Source organism: Balaenoptera ricei, chromosome 12 (assembly GCF_028023285.1).
Source record: "Balaenoptera ricei isolate mBalRic1 chromosome 12, mBalRic1.hap2, whole genome shotgun sequence".
NCBI lineage: Eukaryota > Metazoa > Chordata > Mammalia > Artiodactyla > Balaenopteridae > Balaenoptera > Balaenoptera ricei.
Window position 1 is genome coordinate 21,408,713 of NC_082650.1, and position 22,049 is coordinate 21,430,761.

Below are 22,049 nucleotides of genomic sequence, written 5' to 3' on the forward strand. Positions count from 1 at the left end.
GGCTTCACATCACGTTCACATCATGGCTCTCTGTTAGCTTGCATCTTGACCCAACCTGTCAGCTTCCTGGAATCCTAATCCTTTTGATTTCCCTTAATTTCTGGTACCTTTTGGGTCACTTATATGACATACATAGACTCTTTTACTTGTTTCTAGTCCCTAGCGATTTTATGTTCTTTAAAATTCTTTTTAACTGCACATCCTCTTGATATTGCTTGGCTTTCTGCTGACTCCTGTTCTTAAGAGTCACAAGTACATACACTTCATTGGTGAATACACTTTGGAAATATTGATCCCAATTAATTTTCCTTACTGTGCTTTCTAATTATAAAATGAATTTTGAGTTTTCTTTGGTATGTTTTGGTTGTGTTCAAAGCACTCAGATGATGTGTAAATGAAATGATTTTACAATCCTGGAGACAGTCAGGTGATGAAATAGTTTATTAAAATTTCATTGTAGTAATTTCTTCACAGTCTTAATTTACATTGTCTATGGGGCTATTTTTATCCTTTTCCACAGATTCTGTTATATGTGCTGATGATTCTTAACTTCCTCTCTATAGCCCAGACCTTTTTCCTGACTTTCAGAGTCATATATCCAACTGTATGTCTATCCGCATATAGCTGTAGTTGCTAACTTTTCATAATTAGATAAATACCCTAGGGAGGAGAGACCTGGCATTTTCAGTGCTTGTTGACCTAAGGATGTGTTCCTGGATGTACTTTTAACTTTGGCTGGCCCAAGTCAGACAACCTGGAGCAGGGAGTACTCAACACAGGAAAGAATTTGCCCCTAATTGTTCTTGCAGGTATACTCAGCAGTTCATATTTAAGCTATAAATGATCTTTTCCCACAGTCAGTTGAAGTTTGTTACCTCTTTAGCTCAGTTCCTGATTCCTCTCTGAGTCTTCTCCAACCTTTCTTAATCTCTTTCTTAATCTTGCTACCACATTATTCTTCCTAAAAGACAACTCTCATATTATTCCTATTCAGAATTTTCCGACGAGTTCCCAATGCCTACTCAATACCTCCCAGGTGCTTTAATACAGCCCTCGAGATCTTCTGTAGTTTCACCATAGACCACAGTTCCACATTACTTTCCTTTTATTCCTCACTGAAATTGAATGAAACCAATGTCTCCCCAAATACAGTATGTACTCTTCCAACATTACAACTTTGTTTACATCATTCCCTCCAACTGGAGGGAATGATGTAATTTGGTACCTAGAAATGGTACCACTTTCAGCAAAAGAGCAAGAAAACCTTTACACAAATGTTACATTCTTAACCTTTCTCTAGAGCTTTATGTGTTCTACTATTAGTGTCCACTTTTTACAGAACAGAGTTCAAAACTCACAAACCAAACAAGGACTTGGGTTGTCTGGACAGCAGTGATGGTGGCAGCAACTCCACGCCATGTCTGAGTTGAGGTCCCGCAAAGAGTTTTGTCAAATTTAATAAAGTTTAATAAATCCGATGCTATCAAAGCACTGTAGAAAATGAAAAAATTGTCCATTACTTACCTCCATTAGGTTTTAGAAAGTAATGTTTCCATGTAGAACCTGGTTGAGTGTGAGAAAAAGTGGAAAGTAGTTGTTGAACTACTACACCTACCTTGGAGATGTACTGCTGATTTTTAAGGGCATACTTGGGGCCAATTTTCAAGCCTACTCTACTCTTTGGTCCCAATCTTCTCTCTTACAGGTCTTCCCTCCAGGATAAAGGTACACAAAATTGCTTTTCAACTTTCCACTCATACTTTTGCCCTTGTCCTGGAGTTGAGGGAGGCTCATGTACAATTCGTAACCACTGCTGAAAAACATGAAAAGTATATTGCAATTCCTTTTCTGGTCAAAATATGTTCCCAAGCTCTCTCCATGTTTGTAGTACATTAAATAGTAGGCATAATTAGGAAGTCTGTTTATTTTCTATATTAGAAACTCTAAAGGGACTATCTTATTTTTACACATTATAATGTGAATGAAAACAGCAATATCAAATCTCAGATATAAAAAGACAGGAAGTTTTTAAAATAAACTGTAAATTGCTGTTTAAAGCAGTAATTCTTTAGACGGATATTTTCAATTAAAAGTACAAACCACGAGGACTTAAATACAAAACATTTTAAGTCAGGCAGAGTTGAAATTACAGGCAATTAGAAAAGCTGTCTTATTCTTGCTTTACCGGTGAGGACTCTGTGAGCTGTTAATTTAAAAATACCGAGCACTGTCTGAATACAATAGAAATTGGAACAAACTGAAGCTGGGAATTTCCCAATGATTTTATTGAGGTAACTTTTCCCAATTTTATACATATATGCATTTATATATACTTAAGAAAGCTAAACAATGTTCTAAGGCACTTGGAATTGTGCACAGCAAAGTATCCTACAATATTATACAACTACATAAAGCATAATTTTGCTTTTTAAATAACACAAACACCAATACGGAATAAAAAAGATAATACATAGTCTTTCTTTCAGGTTACAATAGTGGAATTACATATACATATGTGTGTATACTTGTAGATATTTATACCCACATACTATAATACAGTACAGGTTTAAGAACAACAACAAAAAAAGAGAAACCGTCATGTAATCAGTACACAGTTCCAGTTACTTATAGTCACAGATATTATACCTGTGTAATATGTAGGGTTAGATCACTCACTGGAAATTAGAAATCATTCAGTCAGTCTGATAACGATCACAGCTTACCATTCTTATCACTTTCACCAAAGCTTGAAATAACGAAAAAATGCATATAGTTCTTTATATAAAAATCACTGTTACACAGAAAAAAAATGACTAGTTTGAGTTTTTAGTAGGTACTAAATCTGGTGAAATTGGTGCAGAATGTTTTGAACACATTGGCACATTTCTAAGCCACAGAAGAAATATTTTAAAAAATAAAAATAAAAATTAGTGCCTATATTTTAAGTGATGAAAGTGGTTTGACCCTAGATTCATTCAGGTTGTTTTTGAATGCGAGTTAGCATTGCCATGGCGATTTCTTGTGGAAGTTCTCTAAGCAATGTAATACATAGTCAAACTATAACAAAACATCCAGTAAGGGAAAAGCCCCCTAAATTGGCAAGTGGCACAAATATTATTGGCATTTTAACATACCACAAAATTGACCTGAGGGTGGAGTAGCATTCTGCCTCATTTACTCCCTTCAATTTATTCTTAAAAAAAAAAAAAAAAAGTATTCCACAAGAATTCTTAAGCACCATCTAAAAATTCACAATATAATCACCTTTATTGACTGAGTTGCTCTGCTTCAAAAAAGATATTTAGAAATTTTAGTATTGAAAAAAATTATAGTGGTTAACTTAATTCGATCTGTTAGCCACAATATATCCAAATAATTTCAAGACATATTTACCATTCAGTTTTGGAGATAAAAAGTTACGAAAGGAATAAGTACGTTTATGTACTGTTAGTATAGTATAATAATGTTTCACCTAGGTAAAACTCAGTTTGTGTATGATCATCGTTGAAGTATGAACAATATGCAAGCAATCCACAGCTCACCCATGTTTCCTTCATAATTTAGTATTCACAAATCTAAGAAAAGTCGAACTGCATGGCTATATTTATGCAGGGGGAATTCAAGCATGTGCATGTGGATTAAATGCTTCTTTAATAGGATAAAGAGGCAATTGTTTGGGAACTCATGGGATGCAGCTTACCAGGTGAAATCTAATGGTGATTTTCATAGACCAAGAGTTTTGTTTATGTGGATTGTTAGCTGTCGTGTTTGTGGTTAAGCCATGCAATGATCCTCAAGACACTGACAAGGATTATGACCAACAGTGTAGTTCTGAGGTAAAATTGTGAGGCAAAAAAAAACAAAAAAAAGTGTGCTTCATGTGAAATCTCCCCTTTAAGTACATACAGGGACTAACCAAGCGACTATGCCTGTCAGAACTGCCTAGGCTACCCCATAACCTCCTCCCTGAAGAACTGGTAAACTAAAGCTGCATCAGAAGGCTAGAAACAAAAGGCTAAAAAATGATGGGGGAGGAAACTACTCAGGGCCCAAAGAAATGCAAGGGAGTCAAGATGATATTTTGAGATAGACACTTTTTCCTGTGTCCTCAAATTGCAGTAGACAGTGGCATTTAAAGGAGGAGGTACTGCCCTCCCAGAAGGGCATCTGAACATGGGGGAGCGCTTTTTACTTTTCGTATTTACAATGGCTGGGCATACAACTGGCATTTAGGCAGCAGGGGCCTGGGAGAGTAAACATCTTGCAACGTGTGGGACATTTCTGTACAAAAAGAATTGCCCAGCTCCAAATGCCAACAGTACCCCACTGAGAAACACTGATCGAGTGCTTTGCTCACATGGGCAGCTGTGCTAGCAATGTGACAAGCTAAATGACATTTTTTGTGCAGTAAATCCTAGCATAGCTAAAAATGACCCTTGCCTATAGGGTTGGCTTCCGGTGGGAATAGCTGCTATAGGATTCTCTCTTTTTGCCAGAAATCTTACAGTGTGTACAGTAGGATTTCTTAATTTGGGATGAACCTGTCTTTGAAAAAGCATAAGTGGGCTATTTTTTCAGTTGTTTTCTAGAAATGTTAATGGTGGTTTGCATTTCCATAAAGAGCTTAAGCTTAATGATTACAAAAAGTAAGTGGAAAGTGAAAATGAGAACGGGTTGGGAGTATTCTACCCTTGTCCTACCACACTTTGATCACTGCCAAATTATAATAATGCCTCATGCTGCTCTTTGAAACTTGGGTGTCAACTATCTGGAGATGTGCTTTCTCTCACAAAGATGGTCCTATTAATTTGATGATTACTTGTGCTGTTGCATTCCCCTCTAGGACATATTTCAGCTCCAAAAGTTCATTCTGCTTTAGCAAGTAAAACAGTGTGACATATGCTCAAATGCCCAATAGTGGAAGATCAGCCAGTTCAAGTAGCCAAGGGAAAACTTTGTAAATAAATTGCATCTTAGTGGTTCCTTAGTGCTCATAACATTCTCTAACAATGTGAAGAAATTAATTATTGTCTCAAAGTATATACTTTCACTAGTAAGATTAGGCTTAATAATATGATTGGATCTAGGAATGTTTAAGCTACCATACCGATGAAATGACATAAGCTGATGTATCTTGTACTAGCTTGATTCCATCTCACCTATTCTGAGAACGATTTCTCACTCTGTGTGAAATGTGCTGCTGGGACGAATTAAAGAAATAATATGACATTTTTGAAGAGCTTTCACTGTTTAAATGTGGAGATACTACTATGTGATAGACAAGTTTGCTTTTTTCTATTGTGAATACAGTATAATTTGTGAAAGTTGTGTCTGATTCTATTAAGTATAAATACAATGCCTGTTTTTGTGTTAAAATGTGGTACACATTAGGATATGTAATGTTAATGCAGATTTTTCTCGCTTTTAAGTGTAAGTTACTTTATTTTTTTTAAGTGCCAATGCAGCACTGAATTAACTGCAGGTTGTAAAACCTGAGTTATGGGTTTTAAGGATTTCTCTCTCATTTTCAATATTCGATGATTATTGAAGGGTGTATTCAATTTCTCTACTTCCTTAAAAAGATTTTCACTGACATTTTAGAACTTTCTACAAACAATATATTTACTAACATAAGAGAAAGATAAGTGATTACAACATTATGCTAATAAAGGATATGAAAATGAAACCAGAAAGTCGGTTTTTCTGGGTAAATCAGATAGACAAGTGTGCTTTTTTCTCCATTTAAAACAGCTGTTCAAATACCCAAAATAGTTCTCTGAATATTATAGATTTCATCTAAATAATTTTAGGAATTATCATAAAGGTAAACTATATTGAACAAAAAGAAAATGCTAGACATTTCACACCCGCAGGAAATTATCAGGCAGGGCTGCCAAAAATTAACACTAATCACCAGAGAACTAGTTTTGTCAGACTAATTGGTAATGACCATGAAGATGCTGATAAAGCTAATGGCATCTTCTTACTACCTTACTGTTACTGTTCTTTTTCTCCATTTTAAAAAAGATGGAAATGGCCACTTTGGTTTTTACAGTCTGTCGAGTTTTTTCCTGCCTGTGACCTCTCTGGAGATGGATTTGTTCTCTTCCTTAATCACATCTTAGGGACCCAGGAAAACCACTCACTTCTTTCTTCTATGTCAGCCTAATGTCGCACTTTAAACAGGAAAAACCCTGGTGTTGTATTACAACAACCCAATTCACATACACATTTATTTTTATAGAACCGTAGCTTATCAGTTGGATTGCAGAAATGCTGGCATTAGGCGGATACATAATTCTATGGAGGGTGGTCCACATCTTTGTATCCTTTTAGGGCTGCCAGGCAAGAGACCCCTAGATGGGCTGCTGAGGTGGATATGCAGTGTTTTTGCCTTTTAAAATTAGCTACTGGGGATATGGGGATATATGTATACATATAGCTGAGTCACTTTGTTTGTTGTACAGCAGAAACTAACACAACATTGTAAAGCAATTATAGTCCAAGAAAGATATTTTAAAAAAGTGAATAAAATTTTAGCTATTAAAGTAGAGCTTCATTCTGCAAAATATAGCTTAGCTCATAATCCTTCCATTCTTTCCATAGCTTTTTATTTAAAGGATCATTCTAATGAAATAATTTGTGGTTCCAATTCTTAAAAATTAAACTAGTAGTGGTTAATTTTTTTGACTCTTAAACTTTTCCCTAAACATGTCAATCACTAGAAGAAAAAGTATGGGTAGTTCATAAATCTGACATATCATACAAGGAAAACAATATATTGAGGGACCAGAGTTTCATTTTTGTACCGAGTGCATCTCAGTGTAGGGAATAAAAAAACTGCATCACATGTACTGCTAGTGGGAAAAATACTGTTCCTTTTATCAACCAAATAGAGACTTTCCATGATATGTATCTTGACTGATAAAACAGTGATAAATGTCTTATATTTACCATTTTTATAGGGGCCTTGTGATTAGAAATTAAAATTATGTTCTAAGATTATAAGTATAGAAAATTAAAATAACACTATATTCCTTGGTATTTTTCCCAAGACACTAAAATGACAATAAAACAATATCATAAGGAAAAACATGGCTTCAGCAAAAAACTGGAACATAGTTAATACCTATGGCTGGATTTAAACACTATGAAATGGATAAAACTTCAGCCAGAGAAAGATACTTGGGCATGCAGAAAAATTTTTTCAAAACAAAAATATGTCTTACTCTATCAAGGAAATGACAATAGTGTAGAATTCTAGGTTTATTTTATTAATGCATATAGCTGAGTACAGCAAGAGGTGCCAGCAACGCTGGCTACTTAGTTATAAAATGGTCCTGGCTTTTTGTAATAGGCTAAGTGGGACTAAATTTTTTTTTTATTTTTGAAGCAAAATCATCCAATTTTAAGTGGTTCTTTAAAATGTAAATGAATGGCAGGATCCAAATTTGTCCACCAGATTAAATGCTTGCTTTTCGGTTGAAATAGAAAATTACAGTTTTCCATATCATGCACCAGAATCATTTCAGAAAATCCTAGTCCAAACTCTGAGAATAAAATAAAGTCTATTTAGGTCATGTCTTGTTGTTATACATCTCATGTGTTTTTAATAAAAGGGGCACAAAACAATCATGAAAGAACAATTAAATGCAAGGTGGTATTTACATATGGTCATATGTACTTGGGAGCAGAAGCCATACTATGCCCGTGACTCCATGGAAAACAGTAAGATGACAATAGAGGACTTGTTAATGTAAACGATATTGACTGTAGGCTCATAGGGAAATCTTCCATAACTTTAACCTCACTGATTATTTTGCACTGAAAGTCAATGTTATATTTATGGATGCAATCTGCAGACTCTTAAAATATCAAATGAGGTTCTCCTCACTTACAACTTAGCAGAAATTTTCTGTTCTTTTAAGTCTTTGGGTGAGTATTTTTTTAATCCATGTGCTTTATTTTTTTAATAGCAGCAATCCAACTTAATGCAGCATGGAAAATAAGTAGTTCTTTTCATTCCTATTCAGAGCTAACTGCTGGCAGAAAACTTGCATTTTGCTTAAGTTTTAACTTTGGATTCAGACTTTTTAAAAAGGTGCCATGATTGTCGGTATTATCTTCCTTAGATCAAGTATGATGGTTTCAACTTTGGAGATAATCAAGATAGGGAAAGACCAAAAGATTTATTTCTAAAGCCTGTTACAGATTTATAGGGTCGAATAATTACATCTGACTTTATTACCAGTCCTATAATCCTTGTGGAAGGTTGGTACATTAGGTAAGGAGTATTAAAAAAAATGTAAAGTATGTATAGCTATGCTACTTAAAGCATGCAACAAAATTTGGGTAAGCATGCTTATTAAGAGTCAGTAAAAGCCTCTCGCATTTAAGAAAAAGATACATGAAAACACTCAGACTCATTTCTGGCAACTGAATTCACTGGCACAACAAAAAATAATGGTACGATACTGTACCAATATGATGATGAAACAAGAATATTCTTCTAGGGTCACGTCTTTCGGAAATCCACCTTGGGTGATTAAACTCCCAAATCCCTTAATAAGTTCTCAACTACCAAAAGCCTACTTTGAAAATACCTTTAAGCTTCCATTTCTTCTTTTCATTAACATAATGAAGTACTTCTCTTGCTTTCTGATTTTCAACCCCCCACCCCTCTCCAGTGCTCAGAAATTCCATTCCCCATTCTTCTTTAACTCGCACTCTTACATGTGGCTTCTCTGGCAACAGGGAACCAGCGATTGTCTTCTGCTCATCTTCTTTGATTAAAACTCCTGATGAAGAATAACTGGCGTAACCATGGTATCCCTTACCATCAATCCACATGCTGGACAGCAGAGCCGCTGCACCCTTCCCTTTGCTTGTTGGCCTATCCGGGCTGTACAGGTGGGGAGCACATCCCACACGCTTCCTTCACCCCAAGTTAAATGGAAACACACACATTCAAATCCCAGTGCAATATCAGGTTTTCAGGAAGCGAGGATTCCCCCCCCAAAGATGATCAGTCTGTTTCCAAAGAGTCCCGCACTTCATTATGGACGATGAAACCTGAAATATGAAACAGAAACTCTGTGAGATGGTAGAGAAACACAACTCTGCATTCAGTGAAATGCGTAAGTTACAGCAATGTTTATGATCAAAGGCAGCTCTAGCATCCCCACCTGAATTACTGTTCTAAGTTACTGTCAGAACAGGATACCATTATAAACGTCACGTGGGAAAGCAGAGCCAGCCCCTCTACAAAAGATGCTGGTTGTATCATCCGGGATAGGGAGCAATCAATACACAAAACAGCACTATTCTGGAGGGTCATGTTCTGACCTATATGGAGCAGAGTGAGGTGTTTCATAAAGGATCTGGTTACACCTGGTTTGTCATTATAAAAGGAGAACACCATCAAATAGTCACTATCTCATTAGTTTCAGCCTCTCATCACCTCTTGCTCATGACTCCAAATGTATTGATACTTCCTACACCTGAATTTCCAAATGCCTGCCAGGCATTTCCTTCCAAATGTTCCACAGACAACATACTAAGCATGTGTACAGCTATACAAATTACCTTTTCTTGTGAACCTGCCTTTATACTTTCTATCTTGTTAAATGTTCTACCTTTTAAAATACTCTCAGTCTAGAAACCTAAGATTGCAACTCATTTCTCTCCTTCACCCTCCATACCCCATTAGTCACCAAGTCCTGCCCCGACTGCCTGTCTCTGAATTCATTCAAGCCCTCCCCACCTTTTGCTGGCACTACTTTAACAGCACGCTAGCTAGCTGGCTGGCTTCATGTCCCTTCATGCGAGTTCCCGAACATTCCTTGTGATTTTGTAGCCCTCTGCTTTTGAACATGCTCTTCCCTTCTACTGCAACCCCCTCCCTTCATTTTCCATCTATGTTTTCATATCTGAGATCAAGGCCAATAGCCATCTTCTCCAGAAGGCTTTATCTGATCCACCTCTTCAGCCTACTTCAGTGATTCAACAATTTTATGCAACTCTATTTAGCATTTCATCTGCCCAGACTCCAAATTCATTTCCCTGTCTCAGGCCCATGGATTTGGAGGTCAAATCTATGCTCCACACTGCCAAGGGCATTATTATCATAAATACTGATCCAGTCATCCCAGTTTTTTGTTAATATCACTGCACTGTTCCCCACTCCCGACAAAATAAAATTTAAATGTCTTAGAGTGGTGATTGAGGATCTTTAGGAGGTGGCCCAACCCATGTTTCTAACTCCACCACTACTCCCAAAGTACCCGAAATTCCAATCATTTGCCCCCCAAATGCTCTCTTTTTCCATTACCCTTTCTTGCCATCTCTACCTCCTACAATCTTACTCTGCGAGTTCCCCAAACTCCATTTTGTCCACCTCTCAGGAGAGCATTAATTACTTTCTCTTCTGTGTACCCATAACGTTTGTTTTATACCAGTTATTGATCACTGTATGTGTGTGTGTGTGTGCGCGCGCGTGTGTATTGTATAGATGTGCATCTCCTTTTAGATCGTGAGATGCTGAGGAAAGACTTGGGCTTATTCACTTTAATATACTCACAGAATACAATATCTAGCTTATGGTACTACTTAATAAATGTTGCTGTGCTGAATCAAAGCATTAAAAAATGAAAAAGACATAAGAGCAGATGAAACAAGGCTGGCCATAAGTTGCTAATTGGAGAAGCTGTGTGAAGGTTGCATGGAACTTGTGAGATTACTTCTGCATGTTTGACTTTCCAAAAGTCAAAATAAAAATAGGATATACCAAGTTTTCCAAAACTAGCAAACCATGTTGTGACTAAAACTCCACCATGAGTTCAATTCTCGACTCTATCCTGACCACAACCTTGGGCAGGTGTGTGAACCTCCATGTTCTACATGTGTTAAACAGAGACAACATTACTGTTTCAGTCACCCGGGCTTTCTTCCTGCCCGCTGATCATGCAAAATTCTTTCACGCCTCAGACCTTTTGCACCAGCTCTTCCCTCTACATTAGCTGACCCCCTTAGGGGGAGTGTTTTCCTCTCCCCCAACAGTGTTGATAGCTCCCTCTTGTCATGTAAATCACAGAATAAGTTTTATTTCGTCAAGAGACCCCTTTCTTAGCCATCCTATCCGTATCCACCCTTGTCCTTTGCACAGTGTCCTATTTTTTCTTCATAGCACTTAGCACTCTCTGAAATGATCATGTTTATTTATTCGTTTACTTACTAATGGTCTGTCTCCTCACTAGAACATAAGCATGTGAGAGTGAAGACTTTGACATGTTCTAAATTCCCAGGGTCCAGAACAGAGTCTGGCTCACTCTCTGTGCTTGATAAATATTTGTTGAACACATGAACAACTGAGTACATATACACAGGTGCACTTAGTTATTTGACAACTTTTTCTATAAATAATTCTATATAACTGAAGATTTCAATCTTGAGACTCCCTGACATTAATTACAACTCAATATATACTAATCTATGATACCCATCAGCACATTCCATCATGCTTTCTAGGAACAGTCAACCATAACCTGAAGAAAAATATGGAAATTCTATACAAATATTTCAAGAGTAACTGAAAACCTCTTAAATCAAACTTTTTATATAAAACGTGAAAGAAAGAGAGGCAGATAATAATAATAATAGCTAACTGTATTAAATTTTACTATGTGCCTAGCACAATTCCAAGTGCTATACATATATTACTTCATTTAGTCCTCAAAATAATCCAATGAGGTAGGTACTCCTGTATCCCCTTTGTGCAGGTGTGGAAATTGAGGCACAGGGATGCTAAGTTATGTACCCAAGGTAGAGAGCTGGTAAGCGGGCACGCTAGGCTCGAGACTCTGTATTCTTAACCTACGCGAGACTATGAGATCAAAACGTGCCTTCGTCCATGTTTTCATTCAAAGGGTATTTTCGGTGTCCTCTGGGTAGAATGGAATGGAAAAGGTAATCAGTTGGATTTCTACATCTGCCAGCTTTGATCCATTTTGACCAGAGAAAAGTCCTGGTCCACATTTCCAGGCTACACTTTGATTGCTACAGTTGTCTCAAACACATTTGCCTTTTGCCATAAAGGAAACTAGATGAGAATGGGCTCAGGACAAACTTTGCAATTACTAGAAAAGCAAGCCCAGTGGTGTCCTCAGGGATGAAATGAGAAGCAGCTTCCCTCTGTGCAGGACACAGGAGCAACGTCCATACCACACAGAGGGAGCAGGAGCCCTGGGGGCCCTGACAATACAGACAAACGTACTGCACCTGCAGGATCTTCACAACATGAACTATCAAAGGTCCCTCTTTGTTAGATTTTTTTTTCTAGGAATTAAATACAAACTCATCTAATTTAGCAAATGTTTTAGGCTTCTCCAAATTTGCTAGATTTAATACAGTAAACATTCCATAATGTCCTAATCTTCGCTTGGTCTTGGATTCAAAGGACAAGTGTGGGGAAGGCTGACAAGAGAGCCTTTCTCTTCCCATCAGTAATGTCTCTGGGATGAGGAAGGTAAATTAAGAATCAGATTGGGCAACAAAATGAGTAGCCAGTGGACCAGGAGAGATTTAGAACCTTTTAAAGCCCAGCATTTTCCTGGAAAGTGTCCTGCTTTTAATTTCCAAAAATTAGCAGGACACTCCAATTTGCTACTATTTGCCCATGGATCCATTAGAGAAGGAGTTCACAGACTGGATTTTGTTGGAAGGTCAGGCCATCAGCACAGCTTCTACGTTGGCGAAGAAAAGAAGATGACTAACCAATACCGTGACTGCAATAATATGCTGACAAAGCTGCGGGGGTCAGAAATGCTACCTCAGGACTTCCCTGGTGGTCCAGTGGGTAAGACTCTGTGCTCCCAATGCAGGGGGCCCAGGTTCGATCCCTGGTCAGGGAAATAGATCCCGCTTGCCGCAACTGAGAAGCCCACATGCCGCAACTAAGAAGTTGGCACGCTGCAACTAAAAGATCCCACATGCCGCAGTGAAGATCCCGTGTGCCGCAACTAAGACAGTGCAGCCAAAATTAAAAAAAAAAAAAAAAAGAAATGTAACCTCTCTTCATATGTGCTGCCCAGATCTGGTCAAAAAACCCGTATATTTTCTTGTACTATCCAATCAGAAAAGGACATTTATGTCCTATTTAAATTAGGCATCTTATCTTCAAAATCAACTCTAAAATTTTATGGTTAGAGGTTCTGAAAATGCAAATTATTCTTAAATTTGGTACGACTCAGTGGTTTGCATTCATTTTAAGGTACATGAAGTTCAGCTTTACCTCAGGGGAAGTTTGCCTACCTGACAGAATGACAGTTTTGGCTTTAGGCTCCAAGTTGATGATGCAATAAATAGGTTCACTGTGTTCTCAGGATACTTAAGCTTTTCATCCACCCTTTTTTCAGAACTTTCCTGAAACTCAAATTTGAAGTTATCTATATTTTCTTCTTCTTGTTAAAACTACAATAAATCTTTCTTATTTTCATACTGCTGAGAGGGAGTGAATAGGAGGAAAAAGCTAATTTTAAGTCATGGAATTCAGGTAAAGATAGTAATTTTCCATAACAGTTCCTCTACAAATTAATATATAAAAATTTCCTCATCTTCCTGTAAATTCATTCAGATAATATAAAATATGAAATTACTCACAAAGTGTAAAATATTACTTTCCTATAATTTCCTAATTGATATATACAGAAATCCTGCATTATTCATTTCCCCTTTATTTAAAAGGGTTTAATGGTCATGGCACATACACTTATGTTAAACAAATGAGGAGACTCTCCTAAACCACTGTTCCTTGTTCAACCGAAGTCAGATGACATGCCGGATGGGATTTTGTTAGTCTGAATGGGGAGCCATGCTTGCAACTCTGGTGGTCGAAGCAGCATTTTGCAATTCTTTTTAGTTTCTGTCCAGGTAGCAAATAAATGGAGCACCCAAGAGAGGATCACCCAAGGGAGAAATGAGTATGCAGAACCAGGCTTCTCATTTCTCTGTGGAGGGCCCCTGAATTAATGTTTACTGAGGTCATAGGTGTAGTTCCTGCCATGTCACATTTTGATAAACCTATCTAGAAGCTCAAAGAGTGGTTTAATTTATCTGTAAATCCACATTGGATAGTAATAACTTAAGGTGGCACAGAATGAGAAAATTTCTTTAAATACACACACACACACACACACACACACACACACACACACCACACACCCCTCAACATAGCTACATTAGGAAATTTGAAAGGTAGAGAAAAGGAAAAAAAACACCTATAGGCTCTCTCTATAACAAATCATTAGGAGTTTTTTTTATAAGGTTTGGCATTACTTGCATTTATTTCTTTATTTACATTGAAGTACAGTTGATTTATAATACTGTTGGAGTTTCAGGTATATAGCAAAGTGATTCAGTTATATATATATATTTTTCAGATTATGTGCCATTATAGGTTATTACAAGATATTGAATATAGTTCTGTATATTATACAGTAAATCCTTGTTGTTTATGTATTTTATATATAGTAGTTTGTATCTGTTAATCCCATACTCCTAATTTATCCCTCCCACCCTCCCTTTTCCCTTTGTTATCCATAAGTTTATTTCCTATGTCTGTGAGTCTGTTTCTGTTTTGTATATAGATTCATGTGTATTATTTTTTAGATTCCATACCTAAGTGATATCATATAATATGTGTCTTTCTCTGATTTACTTTGCTTAGTATGATATTCTGTAGGTCCATCCATGTTGCTACAAGTGGCAGTATTTCATTCTTTTTTATGGCTGAGTGTTTTAACGTTGTTTCTTAATTTTTCTTCTATGCATCTGAATTTTAAAACAAACCACTGCCATATATATATATATATATATATATATATATACACACACACACACACACACACACACACACACATACACACACACCTTTAGTCAGTATCTGGATTTTTCCACTTAACATTATGCCAATAATCTCTTGAGGCCCATTTTGACCCTAAGAGTTGTCAATTTAATGATCCTTTGCTTAATATAATAAGCAAATAATTTAAAAGCTAATAAAATAATATATATGAAAATGCTACTTTGCACACTCTAAGAATGTTCTTATTTACAAAATTCAAAGTTTATTTTTAAAAGCAATATTCTCTCTTGATTATAAATCTGATACATGTTGACATGTTAAAAAATTTGGAAATCAGAAAATATCCAAAGGTTATAACTAACCATAGATCCTACCACTCAGCTGTAACCATTTTAAAGTTTAGTTTTTACGTAAATTTTTTTCAAACAATTTACATGTCTTTATAATTTAGAGACTTATTTTAAATTGTAGAAATCCCATTTACTATGGAAAGGGAAGTGGGTTTTCTTTGCCATGGTGATCTGTTTCCAGAATGCAATGGCCCCATTTAATAGAACAGTGCCCATCAAATGGTCTTCTGGGTTTTGAACAGTAGGCTGGGTGGGCAGCTGCTGAGGGGGAGAAAAAACAGTATGTGGCTGGATAGGCAGCAAGTGTTCTAAAGAACAGAGGTTAAAGCCTGGTACTTTGCAGGCCAAAGGATGAATTCTTATGGGGACCACTTATCCTCATGTTTCTCACATGACCCTAGAATGCATTCCAATTCCAAGAGCCATCTGGAGAAACTGGGGGAATTAGATGAAAGAATGGATCACTACAATCCCTCTTCAGGTCAAACATGCAGAGAACGTGCTCCAGGATGGAGTTTTCAGAGGTGTCTTCTCGGTACAGGAAGAGCAGGCGTGCCACCGTATTAGTGCCAGCACACTATTCACGAAAAGCCACCATGATGGACTCCTCATTTACACAAAGAGGACTTTGGAAATGGATCCTTCATTTTTTTCTCTTAAATTTTTTTTTCTTGACTAGGCAATAAGTTCTTATGTTTCAAAAATTCAAAAGGTTCGTAAGGGTGAATAGTGAAGTTTCCCCCATCATGCCTGCCCCAGTCATCTGATTTCCCTCCCAGGGGCAACCAATGTTATCAGCTTTCCGTGACTCTCTACAGAGATACAGAAGCAAAGGAAGCTATGTATAGGAATGGATCCTCCAGTGTTGACTGATACATCACTGTGTGGGAGATCATCACTGGATAAAGAGGTGCCTGGGCAGAAGAAGCAGGGCTGTCTCAACCCTTTTATGAACCACTGTAAATCACAGGCAGTTAATAGGTTTAGATTTTGAAGGGAAGGCTTACTTGATATAAGGAGATAACATCTGGCACTAATGAGAAAGGCTAATAAGTGAGCTGCTCTCTATCTGGGTTGCATTTAAACGGCCAGGTCATGATCCGTGGCATGTTTATTCCTTCCAAGGGTGGCTGAGACTAAGGGCACCACCATCTCCTACATGAGCAATTCTCTAAATGTAAAACATTATCATATGTTTGTATTATTTTGATATGACTCAGCAGTATTTACCAAACCTTTCACCTTTTAAAAGAAATACTGAAAACAACTTAAAAAATCATAAGTATTATTTTTATGTCTCAGAGCCTAAATATTTCTCTACTGGAATACAATTCTAATGATGTAATATAAATTGATGGAAAACTCACAGGAGACATTTGCTTTACTGCCAAGTTTTAAAGAACACTTAAGCAAGGAATATTTGTCTTAGTGATATGAATATTTAATTTTTCCTTATCCAGAAATTTAATTTTCTAAAAAACTGAACTATAATTGACTTATATATGTTTCAGATATACAACATAGTGATTCAGTATTTTTATATATTATGAAGTGATCACCATGGTAAGTCTGTTACCATCTGTCACCATACAAAGTTATTACAATATTATTGACTATATTCCCCATGCTGTACATTACACTCTCATGACTTATTTATTTTATAACTGGAGGTTTGTACCTCTTAATCCCCTTCACCTATTTCACCCCTTCCCCCACCAGTGTCTTTAAAAGACATTTTAAAGAGTGTTAACCAATACATTTTTGGGAAAACTTTTAAAGCTTACCTTTGTATCAGCTGTTAAAAAAAAAAAAAGCCTATGATTTTCTCTTGAAATGCAGTCATCCCTGTTTGTATCTATTAATATTTGCTTAAACACCGAAGATAACAATTGACTATTTTACGGCACACACAAACACTCCAAATTTCTGTAGATGAATAAATACAGAAAAACAGCCAATAGAATTTTAAAGGTGAAAAAGACTCCATCAGATTTAAAAATATACTACAAATCTATTCTAATTAAACTGTGCGACACAGTGCCAGGAAAGACAACAGCTCACTAGAGCCCAATACAGAATCTGGAAATTGATCCTTAATAGTCTTCCTTTAAGAAGAAGAATTTCACATAAAGGGGGAAACAAATGGCATAGGGACAATTGATTATTGATTTAGAACAAAGAAAGTCAACAACAACAACAAAAATAGAACACAGTAAAGTTAGTTTACTCCCTTGAATCATACATACAAATAAATGGCCGATGAATTAAAGATTTAAGTATTTTTAAAAAAGCACATATAAAAATCAAAGATAAGTTTTATAATCTTGGCCTTCCTCCATAAGACACAAAATAATGAACCAAAACATAACAATATAGACAAATCTGAATATGCAAAAATTTAAACAAAAGACCGTAAGAGTTAAAACGTTAACTACAGATTGGGGGAAAGTACTGTGACACATATAGCAAAGGGCTGATATCCACAATATTTAAGGAAGTTTTACTAATCCATATGAAAAAGACAAACAACTCCAAAGAGAACTGGTCAAAGCACATCAAATTAAAAAAAAATCAATAAAAATATGTAACAATGCCTAACCTTATAGAAATCAATGAAATAGGATATTATTGTTCATTCTTTAGAACCACCACCACCCCAAAATGCTGATGAAGGTGAGTAGACCAGTCATGTTCATAAACTGGAGGTCGCAATGAAAACCGTGTCCTTTGGAAAGACAAGAGAATAGTAATCTCTCAAAATGTTAAAAAGTATATATTTAGTGGATATAGCAAATACTCGTATACTACAGAAATATTGTCATGTATGCAAAAGAGTGTCTTTACAAAGAAAGTCAAGGTAGCATTGTTTAGATAATGGAAAACTGAAATTTTCATAAACATCCATCAATAGAATAATTGTTCAACAACTTACAGCATACTGTATTATCTATGAAATGCCATAGAGTCATTCAAATGAATGAAATATATGCTAACATGGACAGATTTTCTAGATGCTGTCTTTGTGTATAACTGAGAGGGGTACATAAATGCATATAAGTATGTACACATATATCATATATATATACATGTTTGTGAATGTACAGAAAACTGTCCACAAAGATCTACGCCAAACTTTTACCAGTGGTTCCTGTGAGAATGGGGATGAATTTGGGGAAGGAATGAAGGAAGTTTTCACTTTTCCTTGATAGATTTTTGTGATGTTTGAATGCTTAATTAGAATATATTATTTGTGTACATAAGAATACATAGATAAAAAAGAAATGAACTTCATTTCTCCCTACATCCTACTTTTTTTACTTGGTCACAGTGTACAACAAAAGAAGAAGGACCTATTTGAGTATAAATGTTTAATTTTCATAAAATGAGAACTTTCGTATAAGTGCATTTTAAAAATTTGATTATTTTCTATTGTAATTTATTCTTCATACAATGCTATCAAATGAAAATGAGTTAATTAGTTACTACAATTCCTAGGAAAACTATACAGACGTAAAACTATCCTGAATGTCAAAAACTGGGTTGCGTGCGGTCACTACATCTCAGGACTCTCAGGGTCAGGACTCAACGACACAAACACATGGCATCTTCCCAGTTTCCTGGAGGTCCCAGCCAGCTCAATGTCACCATAAATATCCAGCTGCCTTATGATGATCAACTTAACTGGAGAAGTGTGACCACAGTGTCAGATATTAGCATGAACTCTTCCTGACCCCAGAAGCGGAAGGGAGAAAAGGAGAGGACAAATAGGTCTGCTTGATATGGGAAGGTGATGGGTCCAAGAGTACATTATGATAGGATAAAGCACTCAAATCGAGAAAAAGCCTATATATTCAGGATGTCTAAAAGCCCTACATGCATTTACAAAGAAATATGATACAGGAGAAAACAAAACAAATAAGGAAGAACTATCCCTAGGAGAAAGGGGAGTTTCTTCTACATGCCAGACATTATTATAGGACCAACAGCTATGGAGCAAGCAGGCCCCCATAAACCTCAGGGAAGGGATTTGCTATTAAATTATGAAGATACATCACCACTTCCTTTATCATGGGACACGGTCCCCAGCAGGGAACACACCACCAACAGGAACCACTGCAGATGCTGTCGCACCATATGATGTATGCTGCCCTACAGAGGCTGTTTCGAATCCTGGGATCGGCATTTGCTTTCCAGCAAGACCTGCCATGGTATTCTTCACGTAATCATCTGTCCTGGTACGTTTTTTTAACAATTCAAGTTTCAAAGATTTGATTCACATGCAAATTCTTTGAAAAATCTTATATAACACCTGTTACATATAGCAAAGCACGTAAACCCATGAGAGAAATAAAAAGAACACCTGTGAAGTAGTGGGGGTCAGACTACATGATCACTCAGGTCCCTTCTGGTTTTAGCAGCTTGTGAAACTGAAGTGTGTTGGGAGGAAAAATGGTAGCAGTATAGTGATCTTCTGTGGCAGTAGTAAAAATCGGATTCCTTTCTAAGCTACGTCTTCTAAAAAATTGAGTTTCTACCCTCTCTAAGTTATGAGTCCAAAGCAGACACATATGTGCCCACACTGGCTCTCACCAGCATCTGTTCTGGGTATAAAACTTCAACTGAGTCTCTTCAAGAGCAGAATAAATGATGCTGATACTTGCTTTTGGGGCCAGAAAATAAAACTAAGAAAGAAATGAAAACATAGCCCTTTAGAATGATTCAGACTTCTTTGAAAGAAAAAAAAAGACTTAATTTTAGAAATGTTCGCTAGATGGTGTTGTGTTAAACTATATTTTTAAAAAATTTTTAATTGTGATGAAATACATGTAACATAAAATTTACCATCTTACTCATTTTTAATTTGCTCAACTGCATTTTGTTTACCTACCTGGTAAACTGTCGACTCTCTTCATGAACTTCCATTTCTGTACTTTTAAATTCATTTAGCTCTTTCCTTATTGCTGCCTGAATAGGAAAAAATAGATACACTGAATTGTTATTTAGATCACATATTTCCTCAGTATACATAGTATCAATGAAGCAGACATTCTTTGATGAAATGTCTTGGAGAAAGGCATTTCTAATTTCTACTAGGTAAAGGTATGACAAATGAAATGTCTATACTACAGCCAAACAAAAACCCGGACAGATTTCCTTCAGGTGACATTGACAAGGCAGAGATGAAGGAGGCCTTTGCCAAACTCACCCTGGGGCCTGGTCTATGAGTCACCCACATCCCCCATCCTCGATGACCACAAGGATAGCACAGGTCATGAGATTTTTTTGAGAAACAATATCATTTTCCTATGAAAGTTCTGCATGTCATACCACCCACAGCAACATGGCTTTGACGAGCTGCCACAGGGCTACAGAGAAGGCAATTGCTATTTATTCTTTTATATTGAAAGTTTAGACAATTAGAATTAAAAATTTCAGCACAACACTTCAAGCCACTCAAAGAAAATATCAAGTAGAATCCTATTACTATTACTATTTATTGAACACATAATCCATGTCATGTACATGCTGGGGTTGGAAGAGATGCTATGTCCTTTCAGGTTGAAAACCTGAGATACTCATCAAAATGTTAACATTAGTTATGTATTAACAATACTGGCTGGATCATGGATGGTTTTTCGGTTTCAACTATGTGCTTATCTTTATTTCCTAATTTTTCTAGGAAGAAGTTTTTCCTCATGTAAATGAAAAAATAACTAATAAAAGCATCCCCATAACCTCTGAGAAATGGACTCTTCAGCTGAAACAGAATGACATTACAAACCACAGAGAATGGCTTTACAGAGAGATAAGAAAATCTACTTTGTGGTTGGAAAATGATGTATTTTAGAAAAGGAAAAAGACAGAAGAAAGCCTTGAGGCCTCTCTCTGGCTTTCTCCCATCACTAGCTATCACTCTACAATATACAAGCTTTTCCCCAATGCTGCTTTCAATGTTATGTTTAAATCCTATAGTCGTAGATTGTTTGTCTCTCCAAATATATTCCTCAGCCCCTGTAGTTTCTATGAGGAACCTGAGGCTGGGGACTGTGGCAGTGGTTCTTGCTAATGGTTTTTTGGAAGAGGATGAATCAAGTACAGAAATATTTCTGGGCCCAAGTTCCCTGTGATAAGACTATATATCTTGTTTCACAAGTGAGATCAACAGTGAGGATACTTTGTTTCACTCACTGTAAAAATTGATACCCAGAACCAGTATCTGGCTGATACCCAGCTAAAATAGCAAAAACTCTCTATATTCATCACCAATTAATATCTATCAAAAAGTCTTCCTTAATCAACCCAAGTGCCCATTGACAGATGAATGGATAAAGAAGATGCGGTGCATATATACAATGGAATATTACTCAGCCATAAAAAAGAATGAAATCTTGCCATTTGCAACAACATGGATGGACCTAGAGGGTATTATGTTAAATAAAATAAGTCAGACAGAGAAAGACAAATACCATATGATTTCATTTATATGTGGAATCTAAAAAACAAAACAAATGAACAAACATAACAAAACAGAAACAGACTTACAGATACAGAGAAAAAACTGGTGGTCGCCGGGGGTGGGAGGGGTGTAGCAGAGGGATGAGTAAAATAGGTGAGAGAGATTAAGAGGTACAAACTTCTAGTTACAAAATAAATAAGTCATATGAATGTAATGTATAGCACAGGGGATACAGTCAGTAATACTATAGTGACTTCGTATGGTGCTAGATAGGCCTTCTTACTTCAAGTCCCATGCTCTTTCCAATAAAATGAGCTTCTGGGCCTAAGTCATCCAGATAATTGTCTCAGATCTCCATGTTGTGTGTGCTAGCTTGTAATTA

At 36.5% G+C, this 22,049-nt stretch overlaps 1 protein-coding gene across 4 annotated transcripts in view; it reads right to left on the reverse strand.

The window, feature by feature from the left end:
- Positions 1-2,067: 2,067 nt before the first annotated feature.
- The window catches only part of PHACTR2 (phosphatase and actin regulator 2), a 196,752-nt gene continuing 176,770 nt past the window's right edge, over positions 2,068-22,049 (reverse strand). For 2 of the 4 annotated variants that reach the window (XM_059941077.1, XM_059941075.1), the window contains exons 11-12: positions 20,099-20,175; positions 2,068-9,072 (exon numbers count right to left, since the gene is read on the reverse strand). In XM_059941077.1, the coding sequence (XP_059797060.1) occupies positions 9,057-9,072; positions 20,099-20,175 (93 nt within the window). In that variant the 3' untranslated portion in view covers positions 2,068-9,056. Of the gene's footprint in view, positions 9,073-20,094; positions 20,176-22,049 lie in introns of those variants that run through there. The other 2 variants (XM_059941076.1, XM_059941079.1) reach the window with 1 other exon arrangement.